Below are 19,391 nucleotides of genomic sequence, written 5' to 3'. Positions count from 1 at the left end.
TGAAAAAAGTGTAGTACTAAATAATATAGTCTGCATTTTTTTTTTTTTTTTTTTTTTTTTTTTTAAGTATCTTTAGTAATTTTTTCTGGATTAGATATCTTTTATTGCTATTTAGGTTTTCTTAGTGTTATTTAGTTTTAAACTCGTTGCAGCGGTAATTTTGATTATTCTTTTATCCAACATGAACTTAAAAGCATATATCATTTCCAACTTAATTTCTTCATACCGAGAACATTTAATAGATTTCATTCAGAATTTTTTTATTTAACCTATAAAAATCTATATACCATTGAGGGGGAAAAGGGAGAGAGAAGGGTTCACTGAAAAGGTTTTTCAATTTCCTGTGCTACAAATATTCATATTTTTGGAGTCATTACCATATGATTTTCCTTCTTACGATTCGCATAAAAGCTTGAAACTCTTTGACTAATAAAAAACATTATAAATTTTGTTTTATTAAAACAGAGTTATCCGTCAGTAATCAAAAAGAATAAAATAAGAACGCATAGGGCAATATAAAACTCGATGGCTGTAAAGTTAACAGCTTGAAACGCTGCTTTAAAAGAAGAAATCAAAATGTACAAACACAAACAGTATTTATTATCAAAATTTACAAAAACAAACAATGTGCATTTAGAATGCTTACAAATCTGAATCACACAAAGTATATCCACTTATTAAAATTTATTGAAAATCATTTTTATAAATAGTATATCAACCAGTGATTTAAAAATAACTGGAATAAGAACTTTTTTTAAAATGGAATAAATATTTCAAATATGTAAAACAAGATTCTAGATAAGTTTACGTATATACTTGTAAATTATTAAAAAACAGCACTTTATTATTTTGAACAAAAAGAAATCTAGATATTGATCGCATAGCAAATCCTTAAAGTTTGTTTCGATTCAAATTTAAAACAAAGTTTTCTAAACTAATCAATGGTTAACAAAATTTTGTATTTGCTTTTTAGAAAACGATTCTCTTCATTTTACTTGAGATAACTTATAAAAAGATTCTTTGTGATGATTTTTTATGCATCGTAAATAGGTGGAAACACAGACAAAACAATTAAATAGTTTTTAAATATGTTTTTTTTTTTATCATAAACATTTACCTCATTATTTTGAAATCAGCGGGAAAAGTCCAAATCAAAAATCGATTTTACAAAGTCGTATATGCAAGTTTAGTTGAGGTATAAATGTTTTATTGCAGATAAGACACTACAGAAAGCGCAGAACAATTTTTTTTTTACCGATTTCCATTGTAAACTCTGAAGAAAAATAACACAGAAAAATCACCAGTGGAAGACCATTTTATTCTGTACAAATTTCTTTGAGAATTAACTAGCGAAACGAAAACTTTTTCTCCATCCTTCTAATGGTTTTATGTATTTCCCAAATTTTAAACTCCTTCGAGAATTACACCTCAACAGTTGAAACAAACTTGATTTGTAAGCAATGACAGTTCAACATAAATATTATGTACAATGCTACAACAATACACCTGTACCATGTGTTCTTTGCCCGCGAAGAGCTTATGTCATTAACAAATCAGAGAGTGATAGTGGCACTCTATCAAGGGGCAATAGTGAAAATGAGTTATCTTAAGATAACAAGTAATAGGACAAAATGAAAGGAAATTTAACCTGCTTATAAGATAATTCATTAACAATCTGAGAAGCTTCATGAGTTAAAAGATTCACACAGACATATTGGCAGAAAAGTTGCAATAGTTTAGAACCACTGCTATTTGTTCATCACAGAAACATGGATACCAAGTGAGTATTTCACCCAAAAGTAGTACTGCATGAGCCGTGGGGCATTTAATTTTTAAGCATGCATAAGCTACAAATCATTTCAGTGATAAACAAAAAGGTATGATTTAATGCAAATAGCATAATGATGAAAAAGTGAGTCACTGATAATAGGTCATACCAAATCAGCTACACTCATAAAGAGCCACTAAGAATTTCATGTACAAATATTTAGTACTTGAATAGTTATATAGAATGGGAACAGTTTTGAATCCTGGAGGGGGAAAATGTCAGAAGCTCTGAGCACTTTTGGAACAAAGGAAAAAACACCATTGACCAACTTTTATTATTATTAAAGAAAAAATATTTCAAGATAAAGAAAATAATAAAACTAATTCAATATCATCTCATTGTAACGTAAATTATAGCTCAAAACCAAATTTAAACTCGTAAATTCAAGTAAGAGCTCTCAAAGTTATCTTTTAGCTCAGACTTATAAAATGAAAGAAACACAACGCAACAATTTCATGTTCATCCTATCACATGTATATCTTGAATGCAAATACCACCTCAGAGTTCAGAGGCCAGGTAATCTGTCTTCAGCAAAACAAAACATTTACAGAAAAGTTGTTCAAACCATGTCGTAAACATTTCTCAAATTAAATAACAAATTTAAGTACCATCATTGATCAACATATGATTGAGCTGGTAGCCACTATCAAACCTCCGAATAAAATGTCCAAAAACGAAACAAAGCACGTATTTACAATGAAATCGGAATGTACTTCAGAATTCCCTTTTCACGCAACAAAAACAATAATGTTCAACCAATTTTCTTCTCGATAGAATTCTCTGGCTCGTTGATTGAGATGAGTAATTTATTCTTAAGCTGAGCAGCGGCATGAAGTTTCTCATCCAACATTCTTTGCTTTTGGACGGCCCTCTGCTTCAAGTATGTGTTATGGAAATAATCCAAGAACATCAAGAGAAACAGGCCGGCCAAGAACACGTTCAGGTAGATGATAAACTTCGAAACTTGACAGTTGGTGACGCTTAGTGTTAGCACATAGAAGAAAACCATTACGAATTGAATCTGAAAGTAGAAAAACAAATAAGAGAACTCTCCGCAAGGCATAAAAATTAAATAAAAACTGTTGATGTGCAACAAAAATGTACTCTTGAATATAACGCTGTGTAATTTTGGAAATTTGAAAAAAATAAAACGTGAACACATTTTGAGAAACTTTTTGCGAAATAAATCAATAAATGCATACTATATACGAGTATGAGCTAGTGAGAAGCAAAGGGGTGTAAGTGAACATTTTCAAGTTGTGAGAGAAAAAAATGTTTGAAGATAAGGTCCTAGGTATGCTTTCATTAAAAAATGTTCCAAATCATGCTGCATAGCAGCACCTACCAGGACTATACTAGTACTATCTCTTGCTCCAAGACAAAGGAGAAATTCACCCAGCATTTGTACTGGTTATCTCCAAATTTGTAATTTTGCCACTTACATCCGTTTGTTTCTCGCTGCCTCATATATACAGTGAAGTCCCGTAACAACGAACTTCAAGAGGGACCACTAATTTTATTCGTCGTAACAAAATTCAAGCAATGTAATGGCAGTTAAATCGAAACTGAATTTTTTTTTCGCTGAAACATATTTCTTTGTATTAGTAGTCGCTGTAACGGGATTTTATTGTATATATATATATATATGCACATTTACACGCACTGCTATAGTTGAAAAGCAATATTTGGTACAACTCACCTTGGTGTTTTGGAGGACTCATCAAAAGAAAAGGTAGTTTGAAAGCAATTTATATTCCAGTTTGATTATTTTTACAATAAAAAAATAGATATTTCGGGGAATGGCACTCTCCCTCTCCCCCCATGGAATGATAAAATATTCTACATATTAACCAGCACACAAATGCAGCTAAAGCATTAAATGTATTAAGTTTTAATATAGGTCTTACCCTTAGGCGTGCACAAAAGCAAATGTAAACAAAAACGAGAATCTTTAAGTTTTAAACAACTTGAAAAAGAAATAATGGGTAGTGGGGCCTGTAACGACGAGGCAGATCAGTACCCACTGTTTCTTTTTCATTGTTTCATGTTAATTTTTTTTTTAGTTTGTTTTTGTTGACATTTGTTTTTTACTGAAATCTAAGCATTAATTTTAGTAAATTTTTCACGGTTAAGACGTACTCGATTCACTTTCTATTCAAAATATAAGTAAATAATTAAATTTCTATTTAATAAATAAATAACATTATAGCAGAAGATAAAGGAACACTTTCTGAGATAACTTACTATTTGGAAAGTGGTGAGATGCTTCTTCCACCACAAGTACTTCTGCACGCTTGGTCCCAAGGCAGACAACCCATAGTAGGAGTACATGACTGTGTGAACGATCGTATTGATGAAGGGGAAGAAATAATTGTAGCTCCCTAAAAATAAAGGATAGATTAAACAAAAAATAAAACAGAATACGTTTCAAATAAGAATTTCTTAAAACTTCCTGATGTTCATAAGCTAGATTTTTTAGTCTCTTACGTGAGAAGGAGAATATAGACACTTTTCCACTTCAATTGAGGACTAATTTATCAAAAGAGAACAAATCCATTTTCTAAAAATGTTCAGGAGGTGAGAACGAATTAGGAAAAGAGCAAAATAGTTTTATCAACTTCTCTAGGTACATAATTGAGCAAAAAAGCACATCAAACCATGGCCCATAGTAAGAAATATTTGTGTAAAAAAAAATAAGTAGATATCGCCATCTTAATTTTGGATATGTGCCCCTTTTGAAAGAAAATCTGAATGTTGAGAATTTCAATTTCACTAAAACCCTAATATTTCACCTTCTCATATTCTCTTATCGAAATACATGAACCTAAAAGTAGTGGATTAAAATTTGAGGATTTTGGACATGTGATCCTTTGGATCTAAAAGACTTCGTACTACAGATTCTTTCAGGATCTGTCCCCTTTTGTTCAAAATAAAGCGTGCATAGGACGGATTTGTTACCTTTTGATCAAAAAGTTGCATTTTACCCTAAAATAAAACAGGATTTTCCACGTTTGGACTTCTTGAGAGTAAGTGAATTGATAAATGTCATCTGAAAGATTTAGAAAGTGTCATAAAATGATTTTTTCTTCTAAAAAGTGGATACGTTCCCTTTTGTTAAATTACTCCTCAATTATAGACATTTTACTGCAGGTTCTGTGACTAAGTATCTACTGTGACAGATACATTACTGTCAACCCAAATAATGGAATGAAATTTGAGAAACTTTCTTTTTTGAATTAAGTAGCTATATAATAGCTAATGGAGTAATCTTTGTTACATTAGAAAGGGAAGAAGTGCATGGCGCAGTAGCGAAGCCATAGGAGAGGCTTAGGGGTCAAAACTCATCCCAAAATCCTTGGTTTTAACGCATGTTGCATCCTAATATGGTAGTTTATATACATATAAAGGCGGCTGACCACAACTAGAACCCACAAAGTAATTTTTGCCTGCACTATTGGCGTGGCGAACTAAGCATTTCTTCATGCAAATAGCTTAAGCTAAAAGCTTAAAGCAATGGCGCTGAACCTACGGCCAACGAGGAATCAATGGCTCAATGAGCTGATCCACGTGGCCCATTGTAATGTTCTATTTTACGAATTGAAAACTATCTCCTCGAACCTTCCTTCTCGAATGACAGTCGCAAATTTCAGGTCAAATAGTCAGAAATTGGTTCCTGAAAAACCGAGAGATTGTATCATTAAAATAAGCAGGTCACAATAATAATTCTGAGTTTGTATTTTTTTTTCTGCGTCATCTGGAAAAAAAACTAAAATTATTTTTATTTTATATGTGTTCTGGGCCACGAGGTTCAATTTGCTGTGAGTTGCTGCTCTCGGGGAAAATAATAAGCACTCCGTAGCTTAAATTAAGATAGCACTTACATTTTAAAATTAAAATACAGTTCGTAGATTGTAAAATGTGCAATTAAACCTTTTGAGTAAAAACAAAAATTAGTACCTGGTTCTATTCTCAAGCCGCCCCATACTGCAATAGGTACTACAGCATGATGGACCACATGAAGAGTTGAGATGTGTTTGTTCTTCTTCCTCAATACGAAAAAGATCTGAAAGGAAAATTATTCGCATTAACTTTTCATAGAAATAAGACTGCTGTCACTCCGTAAGGAGAACTTGCTTATTTTACTCAGAGAAAGTATCCACGACCTTCAACTAACGAATACCTGAACAACTTATTCACAGCATGCTGCAAAGAAATTACAATTGCATGACTGGCAATAAACGGTTCAATAAGAGTTGATGACAAAATAATTGTTGGTCATTCGATGTGGGTTTTTAAAAGGGTTTAATTTTTAAAACAGGAAATGATACTTTAGCGATGAGATGTGCGTAGCTGTAAAAATCTTTGTTTATGTTTCGACATTTTTCTAAGCAGAAAGCTTTTTGTAATTTACATTTAGTTTCGAAAAAAGTGGTATCTTAGCTCAGTTTTAACATTTTGCTCAATCAGTGATAAAGTGTGCCTCTAACAAAAACTGAACAGTTAAAATAATAGCTAGAAGGTTTTCTGTTTCGAAATATATTAAAATCAAAAACACACAATTTCAATTAATTACTGTTGTTAAAATATTTTAAGCTTCAACAGGTTTTTTACTCCAGCTGTATAAAATGTTTTAAAATTCGAGTTGGCTTGAATTTAAAAAATATTCTACGGCAGATAATTTTTTTTTTAAAAGAAGAAATTAAAATTTGAAACAAAACATTTTTTTTTTAAACTTTAACGAAATGTTGAGAAAATGTTGAACCACGGGGTATATATAATCCCTTTGATATCTAAGTGAACCAAATTTGTCTTTATTTGATGTAAATGAAAGGCATAAACAGAAATGTAGCTTACCGTGTCTGCAAATTCAACGAATTTCATGAAATAAAACCACCATCCTAAAACTGCCAACTGCAATAAAAGTAAAAAAACTGAATTAATACACAAGAGATTTCAGTAATATATTGTTGCCTCAGAGCAACAAGCAAGACATCCAAGTCTATAAATAATAGTAATATATCCGACTTTTGTTCTGAGGTGACGATGTATAACCTTTCACTGTATAATTTAAAAATGTATTTTTTAATATCAGCTACAAATAATCAAACACAAATTTATTAAAAGATTCCTTTGCTATTTCTAAAGACTAACTTTATGTGTGTAGCATAGTTTCCTGCAGAAGAATTTTTTTAATTTCACTGAGATTTAAAGTTTAAAGTATTTTTATTTAACACTACAACAATACACTATAAATTTAACTAAGTACTATGTTGTATTCATAAAAATACGAATATATTCATAAGAAATACTGTTACTTCAAAACAAATTAAAGTTTAAAATGCCAAAATTGAAGACATTACCCTCATTGCATTTTCCTTGTTGTCTGATCGACATGTGAAACTGTAAGGAGGTTCAGCTAGAATGGAAATGGTCTGAAAAACAAGAGTTTGAGAAAGTTAAACTCAAGGAAAGAAAAACTTCCAAGCACAATTAGTGTAATGAAAACTTAATTTAAATTAGTACTGTGCAGACATTATTTTAACACCTCGAGAAGATTATGAGGGTTAGAGCTGTAAGTAACAATTATTTATTCACATCAATTACAAAAGTCATACATGCCAATAAGAATTACTATCCTTCAATACAGTAACCAGAATTGTATACAACCCGTTTCTAACGATATAGAAGTCGTAAGACACCTGTTCTGTCGATAATTAGATCTACTGTTGCAGGAATCTCGAGCTGTTCTGAAACGAATTCTGTGTTCGTCTTATGGATTGATTCTAAGTCACTCGAGGTTAGTCTCTGGGACTGACTTTCCTAAAATGAAGTAATCACTTCGTGGAATTCAATTCGCTTCAGAACTTTTTTTTTTGTTCCAGAGATTCATTGCGGCAGTGGAACGCTTCATTCCAGCCATCAACTGAGCATGCGCTGCTATACAAATGTCCGTGGAAGGTGCCACTTCCACGTCATTGGACACTGTACACTATGCTGGTGACTATATTGAAGGTCCCTTGGTGGCATGTATCGTTTTCATATTATGTGTAAATAAATATTTGCCGTTATTAAAGTTCCAACCCTCGTATTTCGCGCCTTGAAAATCGGGATTGCGCCTCAAAAACTTGATAAAAACCTTTTTCACGCTTCGTATTTTGAGAAAAAAAATTTGCATCCTGAAAAATGGAAAAAAACGGAATTTTAAAAAATATATTTGAGTTTTTAAAAGCAAAATGTCATACTCTTTAAATGTTAAAATGGTACACATTTATACATATTTATTCAATTCTCTAACAAAACGCTGAGAAACCAAAAAAGTCGGAGCAGATCCGCTAAGTGTTAATTTAGTAACATGTAGATGCAGTTTCAATGAATCAAAACACGCTGCTTCGGACACTAAGTGCAACATCTTCAAATACTGCTAACGTAATTTACTACCAAAGTTCGCGCAGGTGCTACTCTTGAAGATACACTTATCAAATCAAAACGTTCTCAACGAAACAGTTCGTAGTGCCCTTGCACAACTCTAGAATCATTTGTATCATCTTATCCTTTTCAAGTCTCGCACGTGCAACCCTTCAATCTCACGCGTGAAGATCTTGAATGCATCAATTTTGTTACCCATTTCGGACCTTTTTCCAACCTTGATCGAGGAAGACAGCTGAACAGTCAATCTTCGAACAGGAAAATAATCATCCAATCAATAGTCAACCTTCAATCAAGTGACATTTCGCATCCGTGCATCATTTAATTAGCTCCTAATGTTATCGTTTTCTCAAGATAAATGTTTCAAACTAACTGCAATAATGCACTTATTGAAGAGAACATGAATGGATATTTTTCTCATTCATTTGATGAACAAAGTGTGACATTGACTTCAAAAACCTCGTAATAGCGTTAAAAGACGAAGTTATGGAGGAAAAATTGGCGTTTTATTGTAAAACTGAGTTACTTCGAGTAAAAGTAGGTTAAATGACAACAGCCAAAATTTTAACAAAACCGCGTGTCAAATAAACTTCAGGTGAAACATAAACAGATCAATAAGTTTCGACATGGTGATTAAGAGCATTAAACGAGTTAAAAATTATAATTTAAAAAGGGTTACGAACGAAATTCAAATCTTCTTGTGGCTTTTAAAATTTAGAAATGGCTAACCTTAGAAAATAAGATACTTCAACCCATATATTAATAATTCTGATACTTATCTTTTACGTACTCAGTATCTTATGCTTGTTAATCCTTCAAAATTTGCGCCATGGGCAAAACACTGTCACCAAGAAGAAATGCAACTTATATTTGTAACATCAAATATTTCATCGTTTCATCAAATACTTTTAATAACATTTGGCACCGCCCGCCCTGTCTAGAGGAGTCTGACTGCTATGTACTTTCTCTACTGTCCTTTCTTTGTGTGAGTGTGTTGTGAATGGTTGCCTACCCTATGAACGAATCCTTATGGTATGTGTGTTCTGCGGAAGTTCGGACTTCACACCCAAGTTAAGGTACAGTTGGAAAAGTGAAGCAGCGCACCCCAAATTGCCAGCCTAGCTGGTACAAAACAACATTTGGCGTTTAAAACGAATATCTAGTAAAATATTTTGAACTAGTGGTACCCGCACGGCTTTGCCCATAGTTGAAAATTAAAAGATCATTCGGTTCGCCTGTATATTTACAAATAATGGTTGACGAATTTCTCGCCAATTGGCTATGTTCATGCGCTCTCCCATTCCACGTCATGATAACTTCGTAATTTACTCTTCCATCTTATGATAATTTTGCTCCGGAAAATATTCTTAAAATTGAAGTAAAAAAGAATAAAATCGAATTTTCGAAAAATTTGCTTTGAGGTGCGCACCCCCATGCTACAAACTAACTTTGTGCCAAATTTCATGAAAATCGGCGGAAATCCTACAGACATCTTCCAGACATCCAGACAGAGACTTTCCGCTTTATTATTAGTAAAGCTTAAAAAAAGATTTTTAACATTTTGTTGGGGGAAATAAATGGTGTGTAAAACCTCTCACGCATGTGTTCTCAAGTCACTCCTTTCGACACAAGTTCTGGGGGATCAACGATATAAAAGTTGAATTGAAACCGGAGTAGCTCACATAGCGTTTCCTGGGAAGTTTCAATAAGTATAACGTGATTAGTTGCTAAAGCAGTATCAACTTTAATAACTTTTTCTTCATCGGTTGCATTTCGCTCGAAAACATCTGACTATACGATTGAGAAAGTTGCGGAACATTTAGGCCTTGACTAAGATATCTGGGGGCTCAGGCCAAGCACTTCTTCGGGGAGGGAGCCCTGCAGTCAAACATTGCACTATTAGTCATTGTCTAAAACAATTTTAACCATGTGGGGGCCCTAAGTCACGACCTAGTTAGCTTATTCAGTAATCAGGCCCCAGTAACATCGTTTACAGGAAAGTTTACTGTATCTGAAAAAAGCGAATTTTATAAATAAGGTCCAGAAACCTGTTAAAACAGTTTTACAGTATAAATGTATGGATTAAGCAGATTTTAAATGAAACCGCAGAAAAAAAGCAGCATACTTCATATACAATTGTCGCTTCAAAACATTTACTTACAGAAAATACAGTAAATATACGTACCGGAAGGGGGGAAGAGGAAGCAAGAGCGTGCAAACTGAAGAAATTTAGAAACTTTAAGGTTCTTTTTTATTATTATTTTTTAAATAGTTAATCAAATTTGGAATTATTGAAAGCAGCGAAGTAGTTGACATTCGACAGGAGACGAACGTAAACCAAAGGTCGTTTTTGCGATTTAAAAATTGGAGGGGTGAAATGTTGATGGTTATCGAGAAACAAGGGGAATTAAAAGAAAACAAATTAACCCCTAACAAGCGAGGTGCTTTTTTGAGACGCAAATGGTTATGATGAGGGGTTTATGTTGTAACCCAAGCATTATATTTCTTAACCACTAAGCTAAATTTAGCAAGTTAAAGCTAGTCTATTCGTTCGTGAAAGTACAACTGAAGCAGTACCATACATTTTAAAGCCGTATATGCAAACATTAAGAAACGTTTGAAGGCACTAATCCAATTGTTCTGAGGTTATAAGAAATCCCACACCAAATCAGTTAAAGTTAAGTAAACCTGAGGCCAAACATTGTTCTTAAACTTAGCAAAAACGCCTCCCCTTGCAGAGTTCTGAGGAAAAATTAGTTCCTGTCGAACCGTAAAAATAGAAAAAATCTGGTTAAACTTCACTTAGCTCCACATTCAGAAAGGATTGCGCCAGTCGTAATTCTAACAATATTGATAGAATTGGATTTTCTAGGATGTTTAAATGACTTGAATTTCGGTATTACAACCAAAACATTACCATTCACTGTCCAACCATGGATTGTATGTTATTGACAAACGTCCAATTAAGACGAGTCTATCTGAATGAGGGGTAAAAGTAAAAATTTGATGCTCGTGTTCCGCTCATTTGAAGGAGACTCTGCTTAATTAAGAGGCTAACATGCATCTGCAAACGCTGACATCCCTAAAAACTAATAAATAGGTCCGATTCCGCCCGCGAATTGGATGTTTGCCTTTTCATACAATCCATGGTCGAACAGTGTAAAATTTCTCACATCTGAATTTAACAAGTGCTTATCAGAAATTACGTTTAAATCCAAATTTTTAAAAACTCAGTAAGCAAAAAGGTTTATCCATGTACAAATCGTAAACTACCTTATGAGGTTCCTGGAGCACCATCTTCATATCACGTAGTTGTAGGTAAAATATTAGAAAGTATTCCAATTGCGGTATATTTCTTACATCTTAAGTGTAAGCAAAACGAGTTAACTGAATTTTGAAAAAGTTAAATTACTTATAGTATAAGACTCACATTAAATTTTCAGGAATGTACATTTTTGGGTACCGAAACAGCGTGTCTAGGTCATAAAGGTAAACCTGAAGGAATATTGCCAATGTATATTTTGACTGAAGCAGTAAAAATGGCGCCCAAACCTAAAAATTACTTTCAATGGTTCTAAGTTTGGCATTGCTGGAATTTAACTATAACTTGTAATGAAAAACGAAGCAGAGAAACTTTTCATATTCGCTTCCTAAGAACTGCAGATAAAAAAGATTTTAGTCAAATAGAATAGAGCGAGAAGCTTTATCAATTAAAATCTTCACAAATTTCTCATAGACAATAAATGGTGTTTGTACGTAGACCGTAAACGCGATAGTACGGTCTGTATTCAAAAGTATTTCCAAATGCAGTGCCAAAATTCTGCCTTAACCTTGGTTAAAATACGAACTTGATATTCTAGGAGAAAGAACAAAACCATAAAATTATGCCAAACGCCCATGGCCAAACTTGTAATTAACAACAGATCGAAATAGAATTTTTAAGTAAGAGATACTTAATGCACGGAAATTCCCAGACATTTCTGGTGAATACAAACAGACTCAAAAGTTGCACAAAAAGCCACACAGAACGCTGTTTTGGCTGCACTTGGCTTTGGTGTGTTTTGCCACTTTCTTCTTTAATTTCATTTTGTGTAAAAGCTTTCATCTGCTTTTAAATGGTTAGCCCCTAGTTATCTAGCCGATGTAATAGCCCGTCAATTGCATAATAAATTGCAACGCATGTATGTCACCTTGAAATTGCTGCTTCCATTTGAAAAAGCGTTTAATTGGAACCTGACACGCCAATCAAATTCCCGGACCATTTATCAGTTCCCAAAATGAATCGCTTCATTCATTTCTTCTACAAACAATGTGTTTTAGTACACAAGGTCATACTAAAGATATAAATTAAAACTGCGGATGTATTTATTTACAGATGAACGATAAAAATATGAAACTTTTATATTACTTTGCCTACTTATATTTGCTAACTTAAGAGGAAAAAGTTATGTAAGCCGATCATTATTTCTTTTTACGCGCATGCAAACACTTCACTAGCTTTCCTCGTTCTAAACGTCCAGTTTCAATTTATTTCCCCCAAGCGAATTAATAGTAAAATATCTAAAATTCTAGTTTCCTTTTCATTAATAGCTGCCAAATCAAGAACAATGGAAATTAATTTTAAAGTTTATTTCTCGTCTTTGAAAAAACACTGAAGTTAAATATTTTGAAAACCATGTCTTCCAACGTGCATTTAGAAAAAAAAATGTTTAACTTTGCAACGGCGGTGGCACGCTGTTGAGACTGAGCTGAGTTGTGACTGAGCTGGAGATGTCTCCAGCTCGGTCGCTTCTTAGATTTCCAGTAAATCACCGATAAATGTTAAAATCCTCCAATTTCAGTCTTTTAGGTTAACATATGTATATAAAAGAAATGAACTAGTGAGCCGGGAAAAAATTTCAGTTTTTCAAAGAGTGCCGCGCTTCAGAAAAGTTTGGGAACCCCCATATTAGAGGTATCACACGTTCTCTTTTTTGATCCAAAATGGCGGATAAGTTAGCTCCTGTAATATAATGGCCTTTTCATAACCCAGCTGATAGTTTGTGTACTTTATACAAGTGTTCTTTTATTCCCATTAATGAATAATTTTAGACAAAACTTTGTTAAAAAGGAAAAAAAAAACACGAGAGGACTATTTTTCACACTCACCTCAAGTATTAGATAAAGGTTGCTTAAGACGAGGACAAAGTTGTACAGGAACATAGGATACCTAAGGTCATATGGCTTCTTGTCCATCATCCAAGCAGGGCCAATTTTTTTCACAAATAGAACGTAGGCGATGACCAAAAGGAAAGTGGGAGCAGGACTTTCCATCAGAAACCAATTCGTGACACGAGGATCTATGAGGAAATATAAAAAAATGTATACGCTTCGGACCATTTTTCAAAATTTTAACCATTAAATACAATTAAAAGCTGTTGATACTTTTATTAGAATGAGCATTAAGAAATGCCTTATTTTCTGTTTTTCATAACTATAAAAAAGGAGCTCCAATGTTTATTTATACTTTCATTTTACACATTAAAACTTTTCACGCCACAAGGTATTACGAAGAATTTATTTTCCCCGAAAACAGAAAACGGAGGTAAGATGTAAGCATAAAACAAATGTCAGATTTTCCAATTCAACCAAATTTTTGGAGTTAATTTGCTGTCTTGAAAATCTACAAACAAGTTCTACAAAGTCAGTGCTCTCAGCTAACCTGCTCAAATTTTTGCTTATGCTGATGGCATCGATATAATTTTAAAAATAGCTATTTTACCACCATTTCCGCAAAAGAGAGTTCTCCTAAGATAAGAATACTGACATGTTAGAAATGAGTGTCTTGTTGGAATGCTTCTTCAGCATGAGCCTTATAAATACTTTACAGAACTTTGAAATCAACCCTAACTGAAACTTTGACCTTGCACTGGATTTTATCCGAGACTAAAAATAAAACCAATACCAACCTCCACTGGCCATATATTCGTCATAGACGTCGGTTACGGATTTGACGAGGGTCGTCATGGTGCTTCCAGAAATGCTGAGCAAACTGGAGGAGACTAGATTCGGAGGTGCGAGGAAGAAGCTGCCACTCTTTTGCGAGGACAAGAGTTCGGGGGCACCTGCAACACAAGAATTCGTTAGAAACGAAAAGAGGATTCTTTACCTTACAGAACAGTCCTTCATAATCAACATGTTTACCGAGTTTTTGAAAAATGGCAGTTTCATCTAGTCTTTTTCTTTCCCCCACCATGTCAAAAACATTTTTTGACGCTCATTGAGAACCTAAAATGTTTTGGTCAAGAAACTATATCGGGATGAAGCATGCATTAGAGGTAATATGAGCAAGGAAAAACGTGAATTATAAATTAGACACATAATTACAATTGAGGTAGTAAGAAGCAAAGGGATGCAAATGGCAAAATTAAAAATTTGGAGATAGCCAGTACAAATGGCAGGTGAACCCCTCCTGTCTTGGGCAAGAGATAGTATTAGTAGCCCTGGTAGGTGCTGCTGTATAGCATGATTTTATTCAAAACTCGACTTGCATCCCTTTGCTTCTTACTGCCTTATTTGAAGACTACGGAGCAAGAGGAAAGCTAAACTATCCATTGGTTTGTGTTTTACATTTGAAATATATGAAGAAAAATATCATCTTTCATTTCTTACAAGAACGAGACAGCTCCAACCAATATTCTGTAGCAAATTAAAATATGTTGTGGCAGTCACGAAGTTTCCCTTGTGTGTCTATCTTACTGGTTCTTTCCTCTAACCGTATAATAGCTCATGTAATCACTAATAAATTCTGGTACTCGCAAAAGGTTGGAAATTTCGATGGATAGGAAGACTTGTCCAAATTTCACGCCATGAGAACGAAATGCAAATTATCAAAAAACAATAAAAAGTACACCAAGACGTATCTAATTTTTTTAAAAAAAGAAAAAATTGTATGAAAGGCACAGGATACTCCATGCGAAAAATATCAAAATATTGTTGAATCAAATTTCAGATATGAACAATACATGTTTAGAAAAAGCATTTAATTTTATTGCCCTCCGTTTGACTACTTTTTTTAGGCGCTCTTTATCCAACTAGTTCTTTTTATTATTATTATTTAGTATAATTTTTACTGGGGTCTTGATAAAAATGTGATAATTTTGGAGGCTAAAAGGAAAGGACGAGCAGGGCAGGCCGCCCTTAGAAAAACGCATTGGGAGAGTTTTAAACGTAAATAGAGTAAAAAATGCATTGAGATGATTAAGTGTGAGAGCAATAAATGAAACATAAAAAGAGCCTAAAAGAATCTTTTTAAACTAGCTTCTTAAAACTTGTATTTAATTAGATTTTTCAAAATTGTTTCAAAGTATAGCGTTTTTAATTTTTCAAACATTACTGAAACTGAAATTACAGTACCCAAGTAAATTTTACGAGAGGATATCTATACGGAAGTAAGAAAAACGTTTAATGGTCATTCTCCGCAAATAGGACAGTTTTAGATCTAGCATCTTTTAAAAAGAATTATTTGCTTGTTTCTTTTGTAATTATTAACTCTTACAGTACATTAGATCTACTTACATGATTTAACATTTTTCTACGGTTTTTAAATTTTAAATTGTACGGTATATATGTGAAATATCAACTCCGGGGCTTGTCCCCATCCATAACTTTTATCATTTTTGTCTTGCAATGTAGAATAAACAAAAAGCTAAAGAAAATTAACTGAATTTCTTTTTACGTGAATGTTGGCAAAATAAACCTAAAAAATATTACAATGAATAAAGTACCCCATCCCCCTTAAACAAATATATTTTTATTTTGATAGAGTTTTGTCTCAGATGATATTGTCAACTCCATCACCATTAAGTTTTAGTTTAAAAATTTATAGAGGGCAATACTAGTTAATGAGCGCTTTAGAACTAAGTTAATTAAGCCATTTTGTGAGTTTTGGGGAAGAAATTTGCCATATGTTTTAGGTGTCCCATTAGTTTGCTGATATAAATTGAAAAAAATCCACTTTGCTATTTGAGATACTCCATTCCATTACCACTGGCATAAAGTAAATGAAATATTTTATTTAGCTATTCTACTTAAGTTTACACATGTAGCAATATATAATGTAAAAATTACATTAACATTAGTTCATATATTTCCAAAATATGCACTATTATACCTTAGAAGATTCTCACCTCCATTACTCTCCCCTACGTTACCTTGATTATTCTTAGAGCTGTGACTAAATTAACCATTATTGTAGTTATTTCAAACTATCAATTATTTATGCAGATCCATCGTTTAGAAGGCCAGAAGAAGATCAATAGCACCCCTGGCTTGGAAAAAAATTTTACAATTATTCTGCTTTTCCGATTAAATGTGCATTCATTGTAGTACACGTAATCTTCACAAAGCGTTCAAGTTAAGAGAATCCTCACATAAAATGCAAATATTCATCATTTTATAAACTTAACCCATTTTGGATCATAAATCCAAAAGTTTCTGAAAGGGATACATGCTTATGCATGATACATGAAAATATGAATATGTTGACAAGCAAATTATTTTTCAATAAAGTAATAGAACACAGATCACCTGTTGATTTTTGTCAATATGTTTGGTATGTTTTGCATCAAGTTTTATTATTTCCTATTGTTAAACATAAAAAAAATTCTTAAGAGCCAGTTTAGATTTTTAAAAGCTCATTATTTAATTTACACATGTGTATGCAGGTATAGTTTGCTTGGCTCTCCTCTGCGTTACTAAGGATTCACCTCCGTTATTAATGAATTTAAATATTTTTTTAACTAAAGAATTAAAGTGAAACTTACAGGACCACAGTTTTCCTGACGTTGAATAGCTGCTTAGGTACCCCAGAAAATAATTAGCTAATGAAAATAAATTTTTTTTTTTTAATACAAAATATGCCCTTTTTCAGAGAGTTAACCTTAAAGACTGCACAAGAACTAATACTAAATTTAAAATTTTACTCTAAAAAACAGACTGAGATGAATGATAGTTAAGAACACTGTCGATCAAAGTCACTTTTTAAACAAACTACCAAAATCGTTTCGATTCATCCGAATCAAAGCTGCGACGTTGAACTTCACCCCATTTTTTGCTGCGAGGAAGATAAAATTCAACTCGAACGTAAAACATTAAGTTTTTTTATTTTTTGAACATTTTTACATTTATTGATCGAAAATACTTTAGTTTTCATGAAATCTTCATGTTAATTTCATGTTACTTCCTCAAATACAAACAAGCGAGAGAAAAATCTATTTTCCTGTTTTAACCACCCCTAACCAAAAAAAATTACCACTGTTCAAAAATATTATTCCTTTGCTACGTATTGTCGTCCTGTGACTGTATTTACATAAAATTAGGGGAATAAATATTTGCTATTTAGACTGTAAGAAATGATGTACCTTTATTTGAATTTGAAAACCGAAATTACAAATATAAGCCTATACATTCATTAACTTTTTGTAGCTAAATTTCAAGTTTGAGACTTGAGTAATGAAATAAAACACTTTGAAGTTAAAAATTTATAAAGTAGAAGAGGAAAATAACATTCTTTACCCCAAGAAGACACTTTCAGCAACTTACTGCTATTTTTGTTTGCGAATGACCTTTTAAAAATTGCGACCTCTGCTGGCATTTACCTCAAAATAAGTGATTTTTATGAAAGCATTCTAATTTCCTAATTTTAAATTATTTTTGACCTTTTATTTTTAAACTAACGGACCCAATCATATGAAATGAAAAAGTTAAACCTGAAAAAAAGGGCTCCTACCTAAATCGATTTTTACTTGCTATCGGAATTTAAAAAAAAAAACTTTCTTCTCATACAGAAATTGTTCATATACAAATTTTGCATAGTTTGTACTTTGTTCTGGGGAAGGTTGTGTGTGTGGTAATCGTTTCTGCTATATATGAAGCATTAGTTTATCATTGTTCAAGGAATTAATCAAGTGTCATAACAATTTTTACCTCCATCTTTTCCCCAAAAATTTTCAAGGTACATTTACCATACGCCCGGATTGATTCGTAAATTTGCCAGCACCGGAACCCCAATGAACAAATTCATCGGCAAGTATTTGAGAAAAAACAAACCAATAAAGACCCCGAATCTAAGTATTTTGTTAATGTTTTAATTTCTAGTGGCATTAATATAAATCTGAGATTTTAGTTAAAATATAGTCAGCATTTAAACTGCTAAAGAAACTTGTAGAAAGACTTACTTATATCCATGTTGGCGACTGTAGAAAACTTTGGTTAAAGTTACAATTCCAAGATGCTACCTGACCAGGACAGAAAGCCCAATGCGTTATTTATTAGTCCCAGGGTGAACTGTTTTCAGCAGCAGAAATTATCCATGTTTAATTATTGATTGCCAAATTAGATCGTTTTATCATTTACACTTTAAGGAAAGTTCTTATATAAAACATTTTCTTTACACAAAGTTTTCCTGTTTGAAAGATTTAGACGCCAGCACTTTTCCGGATGTAGCGACAAAAAGTTCTATTGGCACGCTTACATCAAAAATGTAACATCACCTTCATTCAACTACTTTGTAACTGTCAAGGTACTATACGTCAGCTATTGATTCTAAACCGATTCTATTCTTCTGGAATCTTTGATCTAGTTGGCCATTCAGGTTTGATGTTGAAAAAGATTCTTCACCCCCTGAATGGAAATGAAGGCTTCAAATGAACTTGTTGATACCTTCACATCAAACTATGACTAAGATCAAGTGTTCTGGAACGTGTTATTAACATCGGCACGTTTTGAAACGTGTGTCGCGCTTCAGACAATTGTGAACTCGGTACTGTGAACGATGTATTGATAAATATACGTATCGATAAAATTTCTACCGACACATACTGCGCCGACCAATGTGCATATGGATAAAAGGATGTCCGTGAACTTCAGTTCTTACGTAACGCATTAAAAATATTGTGACTATTGTTCCCAATTTATTAGGAAAGTAAGATGAAACTGAAATCGGTTTTTGCTTTTCTTACATAATCAACCACGTGAATGAAGTTGCTGCAGTTTCTTTCAAAGTGATAAATTGAAGCAGTGAGAAGCAAAAGGTATGTAAGTGGATATTTTCAAGTTTAAGCAAAACGCGTTTATATATAAAATTCCGTTCTTAGGT

The 19,391-nt window shown here is 32.9% G+C and overlaps 1 protein-coding gene across 1 annotated transcript; it reads right to left on the bottom strand.

Annotated features, from left to right (window-relative positions):
• Window positions 1-2,579: 2,579 nt before the first annotated feature.
• Window positions 2,580-18,605, bottom strand: LOC129218953 (elongation of very long chain fatty acids protein 7-like). Its single transcript, XM_054853276.1, has 8 exons — window positions 18,472-18,605; window positions 14,203-14,358; window positions 13,403-13,593; window positions 7,189-7,260; window positions 6,683-6,739; window positions 5,786-5,891; window positions 4,073-4,209; window positions 2,580-2,849 (listed from the first exon to the last, which is right to left on the bottom strand). Exons 1-8 carry the CDS (start codon window positions 18,479-18,481, stop codon window positions 2,580-2,582), a joined length of 999 nt encoding a protein of 332 aa, XP_054709251.1. The 5' UTR covers window positions 18,482-18,605.
• Between the last annotated feature and the right edge of the window lie 786 nt (window positions 18,606-19,391).

The sequence above is a fragment of the Uloborus diversus genome, chromosome 1, assembly GCF_026930045.1.
Source record: "Uloborus diversus isolate 005 chromosome 1, Udiv.v.3.1, whole genome shotgun sequence".
Lineage (NCBI taxonomy): Eukaryota > Metazoa > Arthropoda > Arachnida > Araneae > Uloboridae > Uloborus > Uloborus diversus.
This window is presented reverse-complemented; position numbering and strand designations above follow the sequence as displayed.